At 35.7% G+C, this 23,058-nt stretch overlaps 1 protein-coding gene across 7 annotated transcripts in view; it reads right to left on the reverse strand.

The window, feature by feature from the left end:
• Positions 1-464: 464 nt before the first annotated feature.
• LOC114290832 (retrovirus-related Pol polyprotein from transposon TNT 1-94) overlaps positions 465-23,058 on the reverse strand; it is a 32,671-nt gene continuing 10,077 nt past the window's right edge. Inside the window, exons 1-8 of one of the 7 annotated variants that reach the window (XR_014350050.1) lie at positions 16,658-17,067; positions 13,529-13,608; positions 9,719-9,824; positions 9,430-9,534; positions 7,070-7,249; positions 6,144-6,211; positions 848-1,389; positions 465-717 (exon numbers count right to left, since the gene is read on the reverse strand). Coding sequence is in view for 1 of the 7 variants with exons in the window: in XM_082904188.1 (XP_082760314.1) it covers positions 6,158-6,211; positions 7,070-7,153; positions 9,430-9,534; positions 9,719-9,766 (291 nt within the window). In the remaining 6 variants the exon portion in view is untranslated. Of the gene's footprint in view, positions 718-847; positions 1,390-6,143; positions 6,212-7,069; positions 7,250-9,429; positions 9,535-9,718; positions 9,825-13,528; positions 13,609-16,652; positions 17,068-23,058 lie in introns of those variants that run through there. The other 6 variants (XR_014350049.1, XM_082904188.1, XR_014350052.1 and 3 more) reach the window with 6 other exon arrangements.

A 23,058-nucleotide genomic window follows, 5' to 3' on the forward strand; every position in this document is an offset into this window, starting at 1 on the left:
ACAACTCATATCAGATTGAGAAAATTGTCATTATTTTACTCAGATTTGATGAAAAAAATATTGAACCGTTGGAGATGCTCTACGTTCGGTTAGCATTAATCTTAAATCAATGAAGAATAATCTTTTCAATAAATTAAGAATCAACCAAATTCTTCATCAAACTTTAAAAGTTCAATGCTTCTTTATACACTTAATTCAAAAAACTAGGAAGATTATTCACCTATGTACATTTGTGCTCAGGTATGCTCAAAGTAAACATGAAAATGTAGATGGAAATTACAGAGGAAAAAAAGTTGATAGGTATTTTGTTTGAATAGGGTAAAGCACTAAAAGGTTCTCTGTTATATTGGAAAGCTGTGTTTTCAGTCCACTGGTAACTACAATCTGAAAATTAGGCAATCTATAACATTTGGAAATAGATTGTACACAGAGGTCAAATTCATCCACAATCAGGGTAACCAAGATCAGGCAAAAAGATGAAATATGTATATTACACAAACTGAGAGTTTGTACAATGTGCAAAAAGAGCTCATATACATTTGTGCTTTATACATGCATTCTGAAAAGGAAAAAAAAAATCCAAATAAATGAAAACAAATGTTTCCTAATGAACGATTCAATTTCATGTTGCCATCACTGTTCATTATCCCTTCTTGCTGCGAATGGCTCCTCAGTATAGTAGAAGCACTGGTCGATCCTCTTCAGTCAAGCTTGTGCCTACACGGGCACGAAGGAAGTAGATATTAAGGATATGAATAATACAATAGTTCACTCAAATTATTAACAAAAAATTAGTTGAGAAATCAGTATCTGACTGCCCATATACATATAACCAACTTTGCAGTACCTATGGACGTCTGAGGGATAAGTTGTCATGGAACTTCAACTTGTGCATTCCTCCGTAACTTGAAAGGCCTCTTAGATATTGCACTATGAATCAAAGCAGAGTAAAGTGGCATGCCATCATCATCATCATAAGCAGCCCAAACCCAATTTTCACCAACTTGAAAGGCCTCTTGGATATCAAGGCATGGTAACGTGGCAAGCCAATATCATCATAAGCAGCCCAAACCTGGTTTTCACCAACTTGAAAGGCCCCTTGGATATCACACTATGGATTAAGGCATAAGTAACATCGCAAGCCATCATCATCATCATAAGCAGCCCAAACCTGGTTTTCACCAACTTGAAAGGTCTCTAGGATACCACACTATGAATCAAGGCATAGTAACGTGGCAAACCACCACTACCATCCTAAGCAGCCCAAACCAGGTTTTCACCAACTTGACAAGCCTCTTAGATATCGAGTTATGAATCAAGGCATAACAACATGGCCTGCCATCATCTATTATCGTAAGCTGCTCAAACCTGGTTTTTACCAAATCCAAACTGCACACCAAATTAAAATTAAAAATGACTAACAAATAGTAATAGACATCCTTTGCGTGTAGAAGTAAAAATAGTTAAAATAGTAAGATTGACTTCCATGTCTGGAAACTTGTTGATCAGTCCGTCGAGGATGATTAACTCACTCTACTGAGACACTTTTGCCTTTTTAGTTTGACACTGGACTTTAACCTACTTTGCTCAAACACTTTGTATAGACTTTTCTTATTCGCTACTAGACACCCCCCCCCCAAAAAAAAAAAAAAAAAAAAAAACCTATTTTGATGTTTATAAAAATAAAAACGAGCAACAAGAACTCCACCTGGTCTGCAAGGACTTGTGTTTCGTGATATTAAGGACAAACCATTCCTTGAGTAGGGGGGAGATCTACCAGTGAAGGATCAAGAATTAATCTTGGAAAGCCACTATTTGGCTATATATACGTCCATTTCAACATGTTGAAGGAGTTTTTTCTTGTACTCGCAAAAGTAACTTCTCAAACTTCGTTGTCTTTGCAGATTCGTCTTGACATTTGTGGTGTCATTTTAATCCTATTATTGTCTGAATGAGTTTAACCTATCTCCTCCACGCAAATAAGCTTATCTTTCCTATCTGCTTTTTCTTTTTTCTTTTTTCCAGTGAATTTTTTTTCTTGTTCTGCTTTCTCTCTGGTTATGCAAACAGAAAATTGAATTTTATATTGGATGTTAAAATTTATCACCTACTTCACCCACTTGAACCTACTCCACTAAACCTAACCCACTACACCCACTTAAACCTACTCCACTAAACCTAACCCACTACACCACTACCACCTCCTCTCCACCTACTACATACCTACCTCCTTTAAATCTTCTATATATAGGACTCATTGTAAACACAAAATACAACAATCAATAATACAATCAATATCTATACAATTCTCTATTTCTCTTTATACATTAAATTTTTCTACATGGTATCAGAGCAGGTTTAGAACCTAGTATTTTCGCTTCCCCGGCGGGCGGCAACCTCACCTTAGCCGCCCGCCGGACCTCAACCTATTCCGCTGTCATCTCTATCAATACATATAGCTTCCAGTTCGTCGCCACCAGAGGCGACTTCTCTACATACAAAGATCAACCACCTTCTCAACCTTTTAGTTCTACTACTGTGACCCTCTCTATGATGGTTTTGGTGTCTCTGCAATGTGGGCTGCTCTTACTATTGTTGTCGTCTTTGACTTCTCTGTGGGTGCAACACTTGGAAGGGGTGTAAATAGGGGTTTTGCAACACTGCTTGCTAGTACTCTTGGCGTTGGAGCTCATCGAATTGCTAGTTTTTCTGGAGAAATATGTGAGCCCATACTACTTGGGCTTTTTCGTCTTCATACTAGCTGCAGTAGTGACATTCATAAGATTTTTTCCAAGAATGAAAGCAAGATACGATTATGGGCTGCTGATATTTATATTAACATTCTGTTTAATATCAGTATCTGGTTATAGAGATGATGAGGTGTTAGAGATGGCCCACAGGAGGCTATCCACCATACTCATCGGTGGTGCCAGCGCTGTGATTGTGTGTGTATGCATTTGTCCATATGTGGTGCTGGTGTTGTCAAGGGCTTCCAGCCATCTATCTATCAGGCAAATAATGGTGGGGCCAATTTTGTGGCACATGGTTAGAACCTTTTCAGAGGACTACAGAGACCAATCTCGACTTTGAAGGCAGAGAGAGGAGCACTAAGGAAAGCACACCCATTCTTCTTTTATTTATTTAATCACACTCACCAAGTTTGTTTCACTCTCATTATCACATCCATACACACCGGTATCATGTTGTCTTCAACTTTCTTTTATTTATCATTTTAAAATACACCCTTATCATGTTGTTCCCCACCTTCTTTACTTTATATATATATATATATATATCTCTTTTTATTATATTCTATTACTCAAACTCTCCTCCATTTGATTTTAAAATCACTTATTTTTTATTTATTTTTTCCAAATCACTTTTCCTCCTTTTTACATACCCCCACTTTATTTTTGAAACAATCACCCTGATATTTTTCATATAATCCATCTATACATATTTTTTTTTTATCTATTTTCTTTCTCCCTTGTTTTCTTTCATTTTATTTTTATTTTTTCAACACAACACAAAAAAAAAAAAAAAAAAAAAAAAAAAACATTTTACAAACTTGTCATTTCTTCATGCCGGGGATCAACCCCGATCAGCATTTTACACCAAAAAAAAAAAACAAAACAAAACCAAAAAAAAAAAAAAAAAAAAAAAAAAAAAAAAAAAAAAAAAAAACACACACACACACAAAACAACCACATCCACAGGCGGGATTTTGCTTCTCTACTCTGCTGCGGGTCGCTTTTTCTTGCCTCCGTCCTGGGCGGCCCTTGCCGGTGCTGCCTCTGTGTTTCCCGCACCCACTCCACTGGGCACGATCACTACTCCCTGCTCCTCCACTGCAGCATATGGCGGACCTCCAAATCAGAACATAACGGTGGCCTTCCACTTCAGTTCCTTATTTTCCGCCTTTAGCACACTTATCTCTGCTCGCGCATCCTTATACATGCGTTGGAGCAGAGCCAGTTGGGCGTTTAACTGCTGCACCTCATTTGTCCGACTCTGCAGCCGGTGCGACAAGTTTGTGACCGCAGTCATGGTTTCCACACATGACTTCAAAGTATACTGATTCGCCTCAATATCTGATTGCGCTGCCATTCTTTGCTCCACAGACCGCATAGGAAAGGTCAACGGAGCAAACTCAGGGGCGTTTGGTTGAGGTTCAAGGGCAACCGCACCGGTTATCTCTCTTGTGGACTCGTTGAGGTCGGGAAAGAGAGTAAGCAGACCACGGGAAGAAGAGGCCATGTTCTGGGTAGCTGGACGGGAAGAAGAGGCCATGTTTTTGGGTTGCTAAGTGTTTCAGAGAAGCAGCGATTACCGATTGGTACTGTCAGACAAGGTTGGTTACAGAGTGTTTCAAGATTTGCAGCTCTTCGAGACAAGCTCTCTGAGAATGCAGAGGTTTCAACTGGTTTGTTATGCTTCCAAGCCTCAGCCTCCGCTTCGGTTTATAAAGACCCTGACGAAGAGGCCGACACGCGTTCTGTCGGTCACGTGCATCGCCGCGTGTCTGGCGCGCCTTTTGATGGCTCGCCGCTCGATGATTTCTGTCGGGCACATCTTTTGATAAAGTGGGCGCGCCTTTTGAGGGCGCGACTTTTGCGGGCTCGATATATATATCTACATGTATATCTTTTGGGCAGCCTATATACACACTCATACAGTGTCTTCTACATCGGTCCGACATGACCCTATAAACTGTCCCGACATTAATTCCGGTTAGCTCCTTTATGGGTCCGACAAGACTCTGTAAACTGTCCCGACATAGATTCCGGTTAGTTTCTACAAGGGTCTGACAAGACTCTGTAAACTGTCCCGACATAGATTCCGGTTAGTTTCTACAAGGGTCCGACAAGACTCTGTAAACTGTCCCGACATTGATTCCGGTTAGTTTCTACAAGGGTCCGACAAGACTCTGTAAACTGTCCCGACATTGATTCCGGTTAGTTTCTACAAGGGTCCAGCAAGACTCCGTAAACTGTCACAACAACTGTCACCACATTGTCTGCTACAACGGTCCGACATGACCCCATAAACTGTCTTCTACAACGGTCCGACATGACCCCATAAACTGTCTTCTACAGCGGTCTGACACCGCCATCCAGTGTCCTCTACACCATTATGACACCACCATACAGTGTCCTCTACAACGTTATGACACCACCATCCAGTGTCTTCACCAATGGTCTGACACGACCATACAGTGTCACCTATCCTCTTTTATTTTTATGTATTTTCTTGTTTTGTAACTCTCTCCAAACTCAAGTTGGCTAGTTCCTATCCCCCTTGAGTTTGCGGGGGGCTGTTAAAATTTATCACCTACTTCACCCACTTGAACCTACTCCACTAAACCTAACCCACTACACCCACTTAAACCTACTCCACTAAACCTAACCCACTACACCACTACCACCTCACCTACTCCACTAAACCTAACCCACTACACCACTACCACCTCCTCTCCACCTACTACATACCTACCTCCTTTAAATCTTCTATATATAGGACTCATTGTAAACACAAAATACAACAATCAATAATACAATCAATATCTATACAATTCTCTATTTCTCTTTATACATTAAATTTCACTACACCACTACCACCTCACCTACTCCACTAAACCTAACCCACTACACCACTACCACCTCCTCTCCACCTACTACATACCTACCTCCTTTAAATCTTCTATATATAGGACTCATTGTAAACACAAAATACAACAATCAATAATACAATCAATATCTATACAATTCTCTATTTCTCTTTATACATTAAATTTTTCTACATTGGAGATCTTTCTATCTCATCAAGAACAACATATTACAAAATAGATCAAGTGGTAATTAGGTTAAATTTTGTTTAACAAAGTGACATTGATCTAACTCTATTTTCAAAAATTATGTTGACAAAGCAACACACACAGAACAATTTGTTTAATTGGACTTCTAGAATTAATTTGTTGGCACTTATTACAATCCCATTTACCAGCTTTGGACAAAGCATTCATGAACAACATTGGTAATCATCCGTTCAACTATTTAATGTACTAATGGAAGTTCTATGTTCTATGTTACTTCTATATTTGTCTGAGCATGATAAGTTATCATGAAACTTCAACTTTTGCTTACCTTGGCAGCTCTGTTCATTTGATTAATGTATTGTAAGACTTCCTTCTTTGACCTACAGCGTTGGTCTCCTGGTCCCATATGAAGAATAGCTGCTAAGTATTACTAGCCATAAACAATCCAATACGGCATGAAAATTTAAAATTCCAAGAAAAAACTGATCAAAAGGCAGAATAAATGACAGAAACAGTAATAGATATCCTTCATGTATAGTAGTACCGCTCAAAAAGAAGTCCTACTACCTTGCAAGAGCATAAAGTTGTATCGACTTTCAATATGACGAAGGATATGGATTAGTTACAGAGTGAGAGAGCTTTGTTGGGTGGAATTTTCACTAAATTGGGGATGAGAGTGAAAGCTTAGTGGTTTTCTGACATTGATAAACGTAGAGAGGAGATTCAGAGTAAGCAAATGAATCTTTTGGTTGAAGAAAAAAATGGATCTCTGGTAGAAAGTTTTGCAACGTTTGGATTTTCTTTTTCACAACTTACTCCGTTTTCTTGACATAAAATCAGTTTATTTTGGTGGGGAAAAGAGAGAAGGATTGTGGTTTAGCATTTGGATGAGAAAAAATAATAATTAATTTTGTTGGTAACAAAGTGGCATTGATCTAACTCTATTTTTAGAAATTATGTTGACAAAGCAACACACACAAAACGATTCGTTTAATTGGACTCCCAAAATTAATTTGTTGGCGCAAAAGTCTTCAGAACCTCAAAGGAAGAATACACTTGAATTGGAAAAAAAATTCAACTACCAAAAACACTAAATCACTCCAAAAGATTATGAATACGTCCATGAAACAAAAAACTGCATGCAAAGCATAGAAGCAAGAAAATTACTATCAAATAAACCTTATGAAAATGAAACAACTTCAGTAATTTGAGATCGAAAAATGTTGTAAAATGTTCTAAGAATGTAGAGTTTACCTTATCAACATGGCCAACACTCCTTTCTGATTCTTCGAGGTCCAGGGTGCTGCTCCAGGTTTGTTTGAGGTCTAACCTTTGTCCCTGCTTGGACGTGAAGGAAAGTGGAAATTTAGCACATGGTTAATCCACTGCGTTGTGCACAGATTTGTTGGCTGCTTTGTGCACAGATTTGTTGGCCTAATCAATAATCAGGTATGTAAGAGTGTGAATTCAACTCAGTATAATTCTTAATTCTAGTGCAGAGGTCCAACTGCATAAGCCAAAAACTGAGCTTCCAGAAGTTCAGGGAAGTAAAATCAACATAATACAAGGCAAACAAAAGAAGTTTCGTTAATTATCTTTACATAAAGTGTATCTGCACTTACTTTGATAGGATCATGCATGATTTAATAATAAACAAAAATGGATTCTCAGTGTTGCCCACAAACAGTTTTGCAACACCAAAGCTAAATATCACCATAGAAACTCAGAATTTTAAGGATATGCAAAAGCTAATGACCACCCTTACTGTGACAAGCATTATAAAATTGCATTTCAATGGTTCCCTTGGGCAAGCATAAATTTTGGCATAGATGTATATTATTATAACAAGCAATCATCCTTATGAACAAATAATAAAATTTACAAAATAACCTCCTCCATTTCTCCATTTACTGAAAAAGGGTGTCAACGATTTAAACTGCCAAACTCATCTACTACTTGAAACAAAATTTAAACCTTCTATTTACAGATGTAGATAAGTAATGGAGTAGGAAAAAAGGAGGGAAAAAAATGTTGGAAAAACAAACATTTATAGCAAGCGGCGCATACCCAAGTATAAAAAAGTAAACTAGTTCTTGTAATTACTTTTGAATCAATATGTCGAACTCTGTGCATAATGCAAAAATTAATTTCCAGGATCAGAATTCAGAATAGTAAAGATTCTTTAATACCTTGAAACATTTTCTCTAGAAGTGTAAATGTTGTGTACGCAATCTATTGCAAATATAACAGCCTTCCCCCTTTTCTTTTTTCCATTGAATATATGACATGAACAACTATAATATTGAATCCTTTTTCCCCCCTTCTTTGTTAAGAAAAAAAAGGACCGAGGACCGAACAATTTCAATAAATTAAACTCTACCAACTCATCCAATACTTCAAATAACTTCCATTTTAAGATTCATGAATGCTAAAATCCAGTGGGAGAAAAGAATAATAAAGCAAGGGAGTGCAGGTGCACAACATGTGGCCATGTAAAGCAAGCATGAAAAAGGGAAGCAATGAGAGACAATCCCTATGATAATAGAAACCAATGCGAAAAGCAATCACCATTTATGGTCCAACCTACATTGAGCTCAATCAATGTGGATTTCGAATTTGGAGAATTGATAAAAATAAAAAAAAAAAAGAATAAATTTTTTTCTCTGTTTTTTCCATTTGGGCTAGACAAGAAGACAATAAAGGGAAACAAGCCCCCGATATCAAGGTTGTGAGCAAAGTGGTCAAGGAAAATATAGAAAATTTGAAAATAATTAAGAAAAATGTTTCATCCACACAATTTCCTCCCCCACAATCCCCACAAATGAGGTGGCAATACATAATGCAACTTCTATACCAATTGGAATGTGGGTCAACTTTTGAAATTTTGCTTGCTACCTCATTTGTGGGGATTGAGGGAGAGAAAATTGTGTGGATGTAGCACTGCTGAAGAATTAATATTTTGATTGAGCCCTCATTAAGGACAATATCCTCACTATATGTTACACTCTATTACTTTCACCAAGTAAATTAGCTATCTTTCTACAATTTTGAACTTCCATTGCTACCTGCTTTGGATTTCATTTCCATTTCTTTTTTTCCCCTCAAGATCTCAATGTTTTCAAACTTCCTTTATTAGTGTCATTCTTCCTTTCCTTTTTCCCTTCGTCTCTTTTCCCTCCTTCTCTTTTTCTCTTTTTTCTCTAACGAAGAAGATTGTTATATCCACAATATATTAAGTGCTTGAGTAACATTTCGAGTAGGGTGAAAAAAACATTCTGTTAAGGAAACTCATATCATTAAACAACAAAGATCCATAATATTTTGTTTGATTGAAAATAACTTACCTTACCTCTGGGCTGAGAGTCACAAAGTTGTTCTTTTGCTAGAAATAAATGAAAAACATCTTTTTCACCTTTTGAATAGAGTTATTAGTTATAATAAATTTTTGGAATGAAAATCATGCCTAATTGGGAGAGAGAAAGATATGCCACAGTAAAATAATATTCATGAAAATTTTCTCACATATCAATTGTTTTAGCCAAGGTCTTATGTGTACTAACAAAATCAAAAGTTCAAACACATAAGGTATGCCATTTCAAATTGGAATGTCTCACCTGACAACTCAACTTGACAATCATCACTGAAATGCTATAAACAACGACCTCATCCTCTTCTTCATAAGATTTCTCATCACTTGTGAACATTTGAAGGCCAATAAACTATAGGTGCAAAAATAAAGAAAAGAAAAAACAGGGTTTATTTGTCTTTTGAGCCAATAGTAAGAATATATGCATATACAAATATACAAAATAATTGAAGAAAGGGAGACACATTTTTTATCTACTCAGGAAGCTCTAGAAGCCATTCACTATACAACAAGATAAAAATTAGGTAAGAATGTACCTTGGTAAAAACAAATCGCTGATGTGCTACCTCCAAAAGTACAAACATACTTGATCATCTCACTACGTATGAACCTCTGAAGTAGCAAAAGTTATTGTTAAGAACACTGAAAGAGATATAAAAACAGAATTGTTATACTTCCACATATATTCTTCCATAGACAGAAAGCCACAATCTATAGAAACTAATATACCAGTCAGAAACAATAATTATGATAATGATGGAAACAACAACAATAGTGATAACACTAGCAAACTAACATGAAAATAGTGGCTTGTAACAACTAATAAAAAATTATTCAAAATTCATTATTTTGTTGATAGTAAAATTTTACGATATACATGAAAGTAAAAATTTTACCATCTTAATTTAGCATTTTAAATATTAAGGGTGTGTTTGGTTTGTATTTGTAGAGTAGTTTTTGAAATAAAAAGTACGAAAACTTGTTTGGTTTGTCTTTTTTCAAAAATGGTTTTGAAAAATTGTTTTGGAAAGAGAGTTTTAAAAAAGTGATTGATTTGATGTGAATGAGAGAATAAGTGATTTTGGAAAGTAGGTAACCAAACAAAATTTTAAAAAAAATTTATTTATTTTGATTACCTCTGAAAATTTATTTGTCAAGAATTTTTTCCAATTTTTTTTTTAAAAAACAAACCAAACAAGGCCTAAAATTTTCACCATCAATATTACCAACCAACACACTTAGTTTGATTTTATCATTATTAGTAGAGATATTAAACAAAAAATTTATCAAAACATTGAATCAATAATGTTAACAGAGTAAAATTTTACTATTCACTACTAAACAATTAAACAGTAAATTAAAACACTAAAACAATTTATTTGTTTCATATTTCAACTTCAATACTCAAACTGATCCTAATAGAAATAAAAAAATCTTTGTACCAACAGAAATGAGAAAGAAAACTGAGAGAGACAAAGTGGTGGCTGCTAATAGTAAGGTTAAGTTTCACAAGTTTCAAAAAAGTTAAAAAGTCAAAAAGTCACTATCCTAATTTAAGTTATATTATCTTATTTAAGTCATATCACCTCTTTAACACGTCATTTCAAACCCAACCCATATTTGATAAAAACTCAAAAAGTACACTTAAATCATCCCAAACAACCCCTAAATCTGAAACAATGGCAACGGTATTGGAGAGAGAGGATGGAGAGAGACAAGGCAACTTCAGTGGCCTTCTTCTCAGAGATCCAAGGTTTCTAATCTCCGATCTGAGGTCGTTGGTCTGAAGTTTGAGTTTGTCAGTAACGGATCTGAGATGGTGAAGGTAAATGATGAAGGCAGCGGTCGATGATGTTAGATCTAAGGCCGGTGGATGGCGGAAACGATCAAACACTAGCTTGTGTCTGAGAGAGAGAGAGAGAGAGAGAGAGAGAGAGGACGGTGGAGACAATGAGCGGCAAGAGACAAAGTGCAAAGTGGTGGTCATCGACAGTAAATTTGAATCTAGGAAGCACGGATACGGATACGGGATACGGGTACGATACGATACGGATACAGCGATACGACAAAATTCGAAAAAGTAGGATACGGATACGGCAGGGATACGTTCATAAAAAATATTTTTTTCACAATTTTTAGTAATGTAGCATACACAAAAATAAAACTTCAACAATTTTCAGTAATGTAACATACATAAAATTAAAAAATAATTTTATTTATTAATAATTTTAATTTTATTTATTTATTTATTAATATATTTTTTTTACCTTATTTGATTTATTAATAAGTTTACAAAGTTTATAATTTTATAAGTTTACAAAGTTTATTTTTAATAAGTTTATTTATTTATTTGTTTTATCAGATTCAAGTAACAGTACCGAATAATGTCAACAATTTTTTTTTTAATGTCTTATTTGATTTATTTTATTTTATTTACAGAGTATATACATACAAAAAATTTAAAAAATAATAATAATAAAAATAAAACAACAGAGACGACATATAAGGGAGAGGGAGAGAGAGATCGATCAAGAGGGAGGGAGATGAGATCGCAATCTGTCCGAGACACAGACAGATCGAGCGAGAGGGAGAGGGAGAGAGAGAGAGGGAGAGGGAGAGGGAGAGGGAGAGAGAGAGAGAGTTCGTGAGATCGAGTGAGAGGCAGACAGAGGGAGCGAAAGGGAGAGAGAGAGAGGGACGAACCTGATCGACGACCGTGGAGCTCCTGTTCGCGAACTTGATCGACGACCGTCGAGCTCCTGTTTGAGACAAGAGACGACGAACTCCTCCTCCTCCTTCGCGGCTGCTGATCGACCTAGGTTTGGTTGATTGTTATTATTTTTTTTTTGTGTTTTATTTTATCTGATTTTCATATTTTACATTTTTACCCCATTTTAAGTTTTTTAAATTAATTTTTTGCCCCGCCATATCCATACCGTATCCTCCCGTATCCTACACGTATCCAAAATTCAAAAAAAATAAAATAAAATTGGATACTTCATTTCCCGTATCTGATACGTATCCTGCCGTATCGAGTGCGTATCCGTATACGATACGTATCCAATACGCGTACGGGGCCATTTCGGAGTATCCGTGCTTCATAGATTTGAATCGATAGCAATGGGGTTGGAGAGAGAGAAGGCAACTTTGGTGGTCTTCTTCTTACAGATCTGAGGATTCCGATCTCCAATCTGAGGTCGTTGGTCTCATATCTGAGTTTGTCGATAACGGATCTAAGATAGCGGTGGTTAACAGTGAAGTGTCGATAACGAATCTGAGATAGCAGTGGTTAACTGTGAAGGCAGTAATTGTGAATGTTAGATCTGAGAACGGCGGATGGTTAAAATGAACAAACACCAGATTGTGTTAGAGAGAGAGAGAGAGAGATAGAGAGGACGGTGGAGACAATCAAACACTAATTTTGTGTCTGAAAGAGATAGATATAAAGCGAGCGAGCGAGCGAGAAAGAAAAAACCATAGGATTGTACAACCAGAAGGGAAAAAACTGTCATTAAAATTTATTTCCCCACACGTCCTTCACATACCATTAATTAAAGGGTTGTTTAGGATGTTTTAAATAAGGGTATTTTTTATTTTTTATGAAATATGAATTGAGTATGGGTTAAGTTTGAAGTGATGTGATAGAGAAGTGATGTGATTTAAATAAGATAATCACTTTTTAACTTTTTGACTTTTTTAAAAGATGACAGGCAAAACCTAAATCTAAAATGAGGGATCGCATGCATTAAAATTTACTTCCCTAGGATTTTTCACTACATTTCCCAGTGATAAAACAAAAACTACGTAAAATTATACATATTATACTCGACTCAAACATATATACATGACATATTAGTAATTACTTATCCTTATATATGACATATTAAAACAAATATAAAATTATACACTTTCCTCGTGTCCTACAAGTGTCATGTCCTACATATTTTGAAAATTTTCCAAGTCGATGTGTCCATTTTGTGTCACGTGTCTGTGTTTCTTAGGGTCTACTTGTAAAGTCATCTCCAAAGAACATGAAATCAGGTTGTGGTTTGAGAAATAACCAAAAGTAAAAAGGGTCACACGTCTAACCTGTCCAAATTCTTGTTCTCTACATCAGAACAAATCGAGCACTTAGATTATCTTATAATTTACAAGTGATTATTTTTATTAGTAACTAAAGAAAAAATGGGGAAAAAGATTTCATACTAAGAACAAAGAAAGAAAGAGAGCAAATGATGTCTTAAAGAAAAGATACAAGCAAATCACATCATATAAAAATGGTATAATAACAAGGCACAATAAAATATAATCACTTGAATGTAGAAAGATAAAATTAAATGATGTACCTGTAAAAATGGCCCCATCTCCAATGAGGAAAAGAGAGATGCAAAGATTACATGAATTGTGGACCAATCCCAACCTTTGTCTAACACATTAATAAACACCATCAATAACTAAATCTGCAAGTTTGCAACCAAAGATATGTTTCTATCTTCTTTTTATTTTTTTATAAGTACCAAAGATATGTTTCTATAACCAAGGATCGAAGCAAATAAGAGGTGCTTCAGACTCATAGATTGAATTGCAGGGAAAGCATATAGATGAATCCCCTGCCTCGTGATTTGGAGCAAAGAAGGCAACAAAAAAGCAAGGTTGCTAACTCCATGAATTGGAATAGAAGCAAGAAATTGTCTTATCAAATTGAATATAAAATTATTGATTAGATGGTAGAGCTAATCACAAGAAGCAATTAGTTTGAACATCCACTAGAGCTTCAAAGGAGATTAAGGTCAAAACCTCTGATTTCTTGCCTACTAGAATGCATAAATAGAGATTCAGGGCATCAAAACTTTCTCAATGTCTTTCTATGACCATTATTTTTCATGTCACTAAACCATAGAGGTCATGGCATTATATAGTCTTAGATTAGGGTTGGCGTTTGGATGAATTTTTTTTTTTTTTTTTTGGGTAGATAAGTCAAAAGTTTTATACCAAAAAAAAAATTAAATATTACAATGAAGCTCATTACACGCCTGAAGGCAACAACATCCTACAAAGAGGGGAAAACGCATCTATTTTCTACACAAAACATAATCAACCATGTAGATCTAAAAAAGTTGAGAATGAAGCTAAGCATAGAAAACACAACTAGCGCCAATAAATTAATGATATACAAAAATCAGCCACGTAAAACCCACAAATCTCAAAGAATCCAGCCCATGCTTTTTGGGGAAACTAGACCGTGGTCTTGGCAAAAACAGCCCATAGTTTTGGGAAGGGAAACAAGCACATGGTTTTGGACTTGTAGCACAACACGTCACTGGAGATGACAACTGAGCTCGTGGTTTTGGCAAAACCAGCCCATAGTTTTTTGGGGGAACCAGCCCATGGTTTTGAGCTCGTAGCACAGCACGTCACTAGAGATGACAACTCCTCCCAGCGCACATAAAAAATAGCCTCAATTTGATCCGATGGATACGAAACAACGTTCTAGAATATGCTCTTTCATTATTGTTCAGCAACTCGAGCCACAACTAGGTTGAAATACGTTTTTAGAATGCGCTTTTATTATTGTTCGGCAACTTGGTCCACAACTAGATTGAAAGACCTAATCCAAATTAGAAATAAATCTTTTTTAAGTAGTCCAGAATAGTGACCTTTGCCCATCTAGTGCTCATCTTATCCTTGCACTAGGGCCAAGCACAAACACGTTTGGACACAACACGGACACATTGACATGAAAATTTTCAAAAAATGATGGACACGACACGTGGGAGACACATGCAAAATATAGGATTTTATATATTTGTTATGTATCATGTATGAAAATAAATAATTATTATGTCATAATTAGAAATATGTAAATAAAAGATAATAACTTCAAAGGCTAAATGATGAGAGTAAATATAAATTTACATTGTTTTTATTTTATCAGTGAATTCCAAGTTATTTATTCAACCGTGTACATGTTTTTCATGTGTGGCCAAGTGTTAGGAAGTGTCCAACGATTGTCTTGTCGTTTCATATCAATGTCGGACCAAACATGTTAACTTTCTTATAAGTGTTTGTGCTTCTTAGCATTGGGATAATCTTTATCCTGTTAATTCCCAAAATTTATATTTATTTGTGTTTAACGAATTAATTTATTTTTGTAGGAAAAGCATATCCACTAACATGATGATTTAGAGAAGAGTACGGTCCACAATGCATCAGTTTACATGTGTTTGTTCCTAAACATTGAAGAGGAATTTACTTCCCATGCTTCAAGTAATAGTGCACGTGTGATAATTAAATCCAACGCCCCCTTTCAAACTACTAGGAAATACCATTTTGACCCCTTCAACTAGGAAGATGCAAGAAAAGAGAACTTTTGAAATCAAAAAATGCAACTGATAAATTAAAGAGAAAGGAAGAAAAATAGATGGAAGACTATGTTACCGTGAAAAATAGAGTTTCGTGATTCCAATTTCTGCAAAATCCTAGTTCATCTCTTGCGTTTTGTTTTAGTTGAACATAGTCATAATTTGATATAATTTTTGCGACGAAACGTGTATAGGCGAGAAATAAGGGTGATTTTCCTACTTTACCCCTATTTTGTAGTTATATGATTGTCACATTACTGACTTCTGTTAAATTGTTATACGGTGGAGTAACAAAAAGGGGACATTGACAGTTGACCAAAAATGCAGGGGGTTAACTATCACACTTTTATGTGTAGGGATCAAAATGGGATTTAGTGCAAGGGTGCAAAGTGTAATTTACCATTTCATTATCAAAAATGTTTGAGACCCCCTTTCCCACCCACCCCCTTTGACCCCCTTTCCCTCCTATTGGCCAATTTTTCTTTTCTATTTTTTTTCTTTTCCTTCTCGTCCAATCACCACCCGCCACGTGTGTGTGGGGTGGTGGGGGTGGTGATTGGAGGGGGTCTCTATCAATACTCTTTGATTATTTAGTTACCTTATTTAAATATACTAATTCTTATGGATCCAATCTCGGACTCACCCGATAATTTATTATTTTGCGATAACCTGCACTTGGGTATATATATTTAAAGTCATAACACCTATGGAGGTATAAAAGCCTCTTTGAGTTTTCATCAACTTTTCCTCTTTAATATCTTAGATTAGTAGGTCTAAGATCAGTCATGAAGCATCTATGAAGCACGGATACTCCGAAATGGCCCCCGTGCGCATATTGGATATGTATCGGATACGGATACGCGCCCGATACGGCGGAATACGTATCAGATACGGGAAATGAAGTATCTAATTTTTTTTTTAATTTTTGAATTTCGGATACACCTATTATACGCGAGGATACTGTCGGGATACGGTCAGGATACGATATGGATACGGTGGGGCAAAAAAATAATTTAAAAAACTTAAAATGGGGTCAAAGTATAAATATATGAAAATAAGATAAAATAAAATACAAAAAAAAAATAAAATAATAATCAACCAAACTTACCTGACCTAGGTCGAACAGCAGCCGCGAAGGAGGAGGATGAGGAGTTCGTCGTCGTCTCTCGTTTCTCGTCTCGAACAGCAGCTCGACGATCGTCGATCAGGTTCGCGAACAAGAGCTCCACGGTCGTCGATCAGGTTCATCCCTCTCTCTCTCCCTTTCGCTCCCTCTGTCTGCCTCTCACTCGATCTCACTCTCTCTCGCTTGATCTGTCTGTGTCTGGTTGGAGATGGATAGATCTCGATCTCATCTCCCCCTCTTGTCGATCTCTCTCTCCCTCTCCCTTATCTATGTTGTCTCTGTTTTGCATATTTATTTTTATTATTATTTTTTTTTAATTTTTTTTATGTATACTCTGTAAATAAAATAAAATAAATCAAATAAGATATATAAAAAAAAAAAATTGTATATGCATTCGGTACTATTACTTGAATCCTGATAAAATAAATAAATAAATAAATTTATTAAAAATAAACTTTGTAAACTTATAAAATTATAAACTTTGTAAACTTATTAATAAATCAAATAAGGTAAAAAAATTTATTAATAAATAAATAAATAAACTTGTTAAAAATAAACTTTGTCAACTTATAAAATTATAAACTTTGTAAACTTATTAATAAATCAAATAAGGTAAAAAAAACTTATCAATAAATAAATAAATAAATAAACTTATTAAAAATAAAATTTGTCAACTTATAAAATCATAAACTTTGTAAACTTATTAATAAATCAAATAAGGTAAAAAAAACTTATTAATAAATAAATAAATAAACTTATTGATAAATAAATGAACTTTGTAAATTTTTTCCCCCTTAATTTGAATTATTCAAATTATGGGATTGAATTACATTATGGTTGTTATGGGTGATACTATATTGTTGAAATTTAATTGAATTGATGAATTTTTTTTATGGGTGATGCATTATGGTTGTTATGGGTGATGCTAAATTAATGTCTCTATTTTATTTTTGTGTATGCTACATTACTAAAAATTGTGAAAAAAATATTTTTTATGAATGTATCCTCGCCGTATCCGTATCCCACTTTTTTGAATTTTGTCGTATCACTGCATACGTATCGTATCGTACCTGTATCCCGTATTCGTATCCGTACTTCCTAGTGAAGCATTGTCATCGGAACTATATTTTTGTAAGAACCATGTCTAAGCTAGTATGGATAGTAATCACCATACAATTTATCTCGTGTTATGTGTTTAGAGAAACTAATAACAAGACCTAGTATGTTGAGTTGATGGTTTAGCTTTTGATTTTCAGCCAATTATCCTTAGTTGTTCTGCTTTGTAAATTTTGTAGGGGAGCTACATGGAGCTTAGTATTTATTCAAGTAACCCTTGTATACATAGTGTAGATGGGTTGCGCCTCCATTTGGAATTTTTTAGGTTTCCATGGGTACCATTTGGCAATCAATCCAAATGTGCGTGTTTTAGTTTACAAAGCAAGCATCGTTTCAACTGGTGCAACCAAAAGCATAATAAGTAGTCATACAAAATGACAAACACTGTTCAAAAACTAACCTCTAAAAGGCAAGTTTGTAATGTATAGAAAGTGAGAGATAATGATTGAAGTTAATGAACAAGTTAGATGAAGATCAATTAAGCTAGGTGAAGATCAATTAAGCTTACTGATTTATGAGCCACTGTACCAGGCATCTCCTCAGAGTTTCCCCACTGCTTCATTGACAATAACAACCTGAGCTATTGAATCACAAGACAGCCACAAGCATCGGTGTTTCTCACTCTCTCCACTTGTTTCCATGTGTATCCCATTCTACATGCTTTAAAATCTTCATATCATTAACAATAATTAGTCTACATCCACTTTCCATCCCTATGAAGAAGTTCAATAACCAAACTCTATGTAGGTACCCGTACTTGGAATTATTCCATTCACACATTTCTTCAAACAGTTTTCAGGTGATCCATGGGATCTACCGCTTCACATTCGTCAAAATACCCATTAATCATCATCAATTATTACATCATTTAGCTCCAAATGCATCTCTGCTATTGAATCAAAATGGCACTTGCCCAAAACAACGTCGTCTCCAAATACAGGGTATATATTGAATATCTCTTTGAATATCATTGCTCATTTTCAATTTCTTAATAATATTTTATAGAATCAAATTTTTGAAAGATTCATATCATGAGTTTGCATTGAAATTTTGCTGTTGTCTAATAAAAACCCTAGATTTCTCATATTTTTTTTATATGTTGAATATCTCTTTGAATATCATTGCTCATTTTCAATTTCTTAATAATATTTTAGAGAATCAAATTTTTGAAAGATTTATATCATGAGTTTGCATTGAAATTTCGCTGTTGTCCAATAAAAACCCTAGATTTCTCATATTTTTTTTTTATAGATGGAGTTTTTACCCTAAAAAATTTCCCTCACTTAATATCTGCTTTCGTGAAATATTGCCTCTTTTTATCAAAATCTCAAAACCCTTATCTGATTTCTCATATCTTATATCATTGCCTGATTTAGAATTTTTTTTTTTTTTTTTAGATACCCACAATTTAGACCCTTAAATTGGTAAAAGAGTTAGGCCCTAGATAGTAAATGTAACACATTAAAAATAGACAGACACCTATTATGTCATATCATTGTGAAAGTTTTTTTAATTTTTAAATTGTTCAAGACAATGTGAGTTTATAATCTCAACAGCTTTGCCTTATTGCAGCAGGTTAAAACTTTTTTTTGAATGATTTGTAGTGACCATAGACACTCAATTAAAATTGTGGCAACGAAAAAAAAAATCCTATTAATTAATAATGGGTTAAAACTCATAACATAAAATCTAGTTAGTCTAAAAGTGTGGGCCTTATATTAAGAAAAAGAAGAAGAAGAATTTGTGGATTGTATTAGTTTAAATCAATCAAAACTTGTTTTTTGTCACACATTCTAAATATCACATATGAATGCAATTTATGGATTGATTATATGGTCCATACATGTGCATGTGGTTAATATATTTATGCAACTCAATAAAAAAATGTTTGTGCAAGGGTCGTACAACTACCCAAGTAATGGGAAGATGACATGTTTGTTTGCTAAAAACCACCCCACAAAGAATCTGTGAATGAATTTCTCACAAGCAAATCTGTAGGGGTTTTCATGGATTGGATTGGTTCTATTTTGAAGTGCATGAAGAACCAAGTTAATTTTTACAGTTCCAAAAATTTGAGAACCAAACTGTACCGAACTATAAAAATCTTTGGAACCAAGTCAGAACCAAACTGCAAAAATGATTCGTTTTTGGTTCAATTTCACAGTTCTAAACTAGAAAGTTTTATCAATTTATATAGATTATCAATTTTTAGAATATTCTCCACACTAAACTTATATTTACAAATGTGTAAAAATGTGTAAAGTCATAACAAATTCATCATAATATATAACAATGACTATAGAAATACAATTTTAATAATATATCAAAGGAAAAATCATATACATGAAATATATATATATATATATATATATATTTATATATATATAAACACATCATTATATAGAAAGTTTTTTTTTGGTAAATACGATTAATGAAAGTATTATCAACATTGAAATAATATTGAATTTTAGGAAGCCAATGAAAATAGAACAAATTCATAGTGGAATACTCCTGTATAAATATATCAGAATTAATAAAAAGTCATAAACAATTCGATTTTATTTTATTTTTTTGTCTAAATCCATGAACTGAACAGTAAACAATGTTCTTAACTTACTGGAATCGGAACCAAACCATCTTCTAAAGAGAGGCCAGAAAACAGTGGCCGAGGAGTTGATAGAGAGCAATTCGACAGAATCATGCAGTGAAAAAAAATATTTTGCCTTTCATGACCTTAAAATTGACCCATCCAACAGCACAAAAACGTTAAGGGACAGTTAAGAGCCTCTCATGTCGACTGGACTTATTTATCAAAGGGCTTTGATAGAGACTCCCTCCAATCACCACCCCCACCACCCCACACACACGTGGTGGGTGGTGATTGAAAAAAAAAAAAAAAAATCTGTCCAATGGTCAGGGGTGGGGGAAAAGGAGGTCCGGATCTTTTTCCTTTATCAAAAAGTCTTACCCCAATTTTTAGAGATAAATTCATCACCATATAAATATTTCTTAAAAAAACAATTCAACTATTTACACTTCTTACATCATATTTCAATACAAACTAACACAAAAAAAATTAAAAATAAATCAACATTCACAAACAAAAGTCAAAGTGTCCCAATCATTTATCAAAATATCATAACTAGTCACAAATTATCATTCTAAAATACTGTACGAGCAAGAAATAATCTTGTCGTATAATCCTGTTGATTAAGATTGCGCTCCTCCGTACGTCGTCGCTTTATTCCCTGAAAACACAAACGTGAGCTAGCCGGTGGGTGTGTGTTGGATACCTCTCTGATGCCTAAGTCAGCACAATAGACAAATAGACAAAAAGCTCTGTGTATTCGGGAATCAAAATTGTGTTACCTCTCCATAGGTGATGTTATGAGTTTTTATAGGTTCCGCGTGGCACAATCCTAATAGGACTCTTACTCCTCCATGTAGAGTCCTCCTAGGAATCACATTTCTGAAAGATAATGCTTATCTTTCAACACCCCCCTCACTGCTTAAACCAAGTGAGATAGTTTTACCTAGGTCGGATGTCAATACGACCGGGATAATATGGCCATGCTAAAGCCGCAGACTAGACCGAGCACCACCTAGCTCGGTTCTTCCTTTCACTGCGTGTACCTTGGTTCGACATACTCCAACCAGGCTGTTGAGATCATACTAACCATACTAAGCTAGGACCGAACTAACCCATAGCATGGTTATGAGGAAGGCTCAACATACTTTGGCTCAATATGGTATGACCGGGCTAACTGTTACCGCGCCAACCGTGGTGACCGAGCTAACTACCAAGCTCTTTCGGACCGGACTAACTGCAAGGCTCCTCTGGATCGGGCTAACACTTGCGATCCACTTGCTAAGCTCTTTTTACCGTGGCTGACACCTTTACCTCGGCTGTCACCTTTACCTCGGCTGATATCTTTACCTCGGCTAACATTGCGGTCAACCAAGTTACTTCGGCTCTTCTCTCCGTTTGACTACCTTGCTTGGTAACTCGGCCATAGCGTTGACCGCCACTAGGGAGTAGCTAAGTCTCGTAGCTAGGTCCCGTGGCTAGGTCTCATAGCTAGGCCGCGTAGCTAGGTCCAATAACTTAGTCCTATAGCTAGGTCATGCAGCTCGGTCTCGTAGCTAGGTCCTGTAGCTAGGTCCAACAGCTTAGTTCTGTAGCTAGGTCCTATAGTTAGGTCCCATAGCTAAGTCTCGTAGCTAGGCCCTAAAAACATCTTTGACCACCACTCCAACCTAGTTCGGCCCAATTTGGCTACACAAATTACCCTCTCAATTGCCCCTTAATTCCATCTGCGTAGCATGATTTGGGATTACCTGTTAATAGCCGAGCTAAAAACTTCAGCCCTTCAACCGAGCAATAACTTACGGCGAAACCAACTCCCTGACTTAGTCAAAACCGAACTAAGAATGCCGCACCATAAGCTTCAACCGGGCTACGAATCCCTCGTTCCACTTAGCCGAGCGAGGACTCCATTTATTTCGCCTTTGTTTCTTTTAGCACGGTCCAACGATCCATGCTTAATATTTTTTCTTTTCACTTTGCAGACTCACTAGGTTGGCCAGGCACACCTTTGCACGCTCAACCGTGATACTGAAGAGGCCCAACGAAAGACAACCGAACTTCAGACCGAAATCGTCCGCCTTACCGAGCTAGTCAACAAGCGGAAGCAGATAAGCAAAAGGCCCTGGTCGAACGGAAAGACAAGTACCTATATCTTGCAATGTGAGGCTGCCAAAGACCTCTTCTTCAAGTGTGGGTGGAAAGCAGAGACCGAGGTCTTCCTAAACCCTCCTCCATATTTTATACCGAGCTCCATGGTGGATTATGCAAATGCCATTCAACAAAAATTTCTTCAAGCTGAGGAGGAAGAAGATGCATCCCAAGAGCCTGATAACAACGCCTAGCTAGGTCGCCAGTCCATCTCTCCAACTCCAGTGGTCTCCATCCCACTTTTGTCTGTTGTGTCTGATGCGGTGCCTTCGACTGAGCTCAACCAAACTGTGCTTGCTATAACCGAGCTACCTTTAAGTGAAGCCAGGGTTGAATTGGACGCCGATTTAGATGACCTCTTTGCATGACCATGTACTTTCTTTTCTTTGGATGCTAACTTTGGAAGCTTTTGTAACCGGGCTATGGCCCCTCCATTTGTAATGCACTTTTGGAATGAAATCTTCAATTTTCTCATCTTTTTGTTCGGTTTATACCTGCATCCATTATTCAACTATAACTTGTATGAAGTATAACAAT

This window comes from Camellia sinensis, chromosome 14 (assembly GCF_055761805.1).
Source record: "Camellia sinensis isolate YWXY chromosome 14, ASM5576180v1, whole genome shotgun sequence".
NCBI classification, from domain to species: Eukaryota; Viridiplantae; Streptophyta; class Magnoliopsida; order Ericales; family Theaceae; genus Camellia; species Camellia sinensis.